Source organism: Crocuta crocuta, unplaced genomic scaffold (assembly GCF_008692635.1).
Source record: "Crocuta crocuta isolate KB4526 unplaced genomic scaffold, BGI_CrCroc_1.0 scaffold385, whole genome shotgun sequence".
In the NCBI taxonomy this organism is placed as follows: Eukaryota; Metazoa; Chordata; class Mammalia; order Carnivora; family Hyaenidae; genus Crocuta; species Crocuta crocuta.
Window position 1 is genome coordinate 997,533 of NW_027533270.1, and position 392 is coordinate 997,924.

The 392-nt window shown below is 46.9% G+C and overlaps 1 protein-coding gene across 1 annotated transcript in view; it reads left to right on the forward strand.

Moving 5' to 3' along the window:
• LOC144218022 (RNA polymerase II elongation factor ELL2-like) overlaps positions 1-392 on the forward strand; it is a 6,777-nt gene that overhangs the window by 5,301 nt on the left and 1,084 nt on the right. Inside the window, exon 3 of the mRNA XM_077747817.1 lies at positions 1-389. Coding sequence (XP_077603943.1) covers positions 1-389 — 389 coding nt within the window. The remainder of the gene's footprint in view (positions 390-392) is intronic.

Here is a 392-nt window from a genome sequence, read left to right on the forward strand (position 1 = left end):
CTGGCCTGGTTATAATGAGCTAGACAGGCAGTCGTTGGAGCTGGTGCTTTCCAGAAAAGCAGACACATTTCAGAATGCTTCTGGCACCAAACACACAGAATCTTCTCGAGGTTCTGGTGTAGATAAAACATGGGAGGATCAGTTTTACAATTTATCTCATATTAATTTATCAAGGAAAAAAGTTCGAATATCTCACCTGACTACGGCAACACAGTCGATGTCAAATAGTCATTCCAGTAACACCAGCACAAATTCTACCGTAGGCCTCTCGCAACCTTCTGGCGCTGCGGCCAATTCTCTCCCTCCTCCACTGCCCCCAGCCCACCATCCCCTTCCAAATCCTCCTCAGCCTAAATGTTCCAACAGCAAATCTTGTAGCTTTGCGAGAGGCC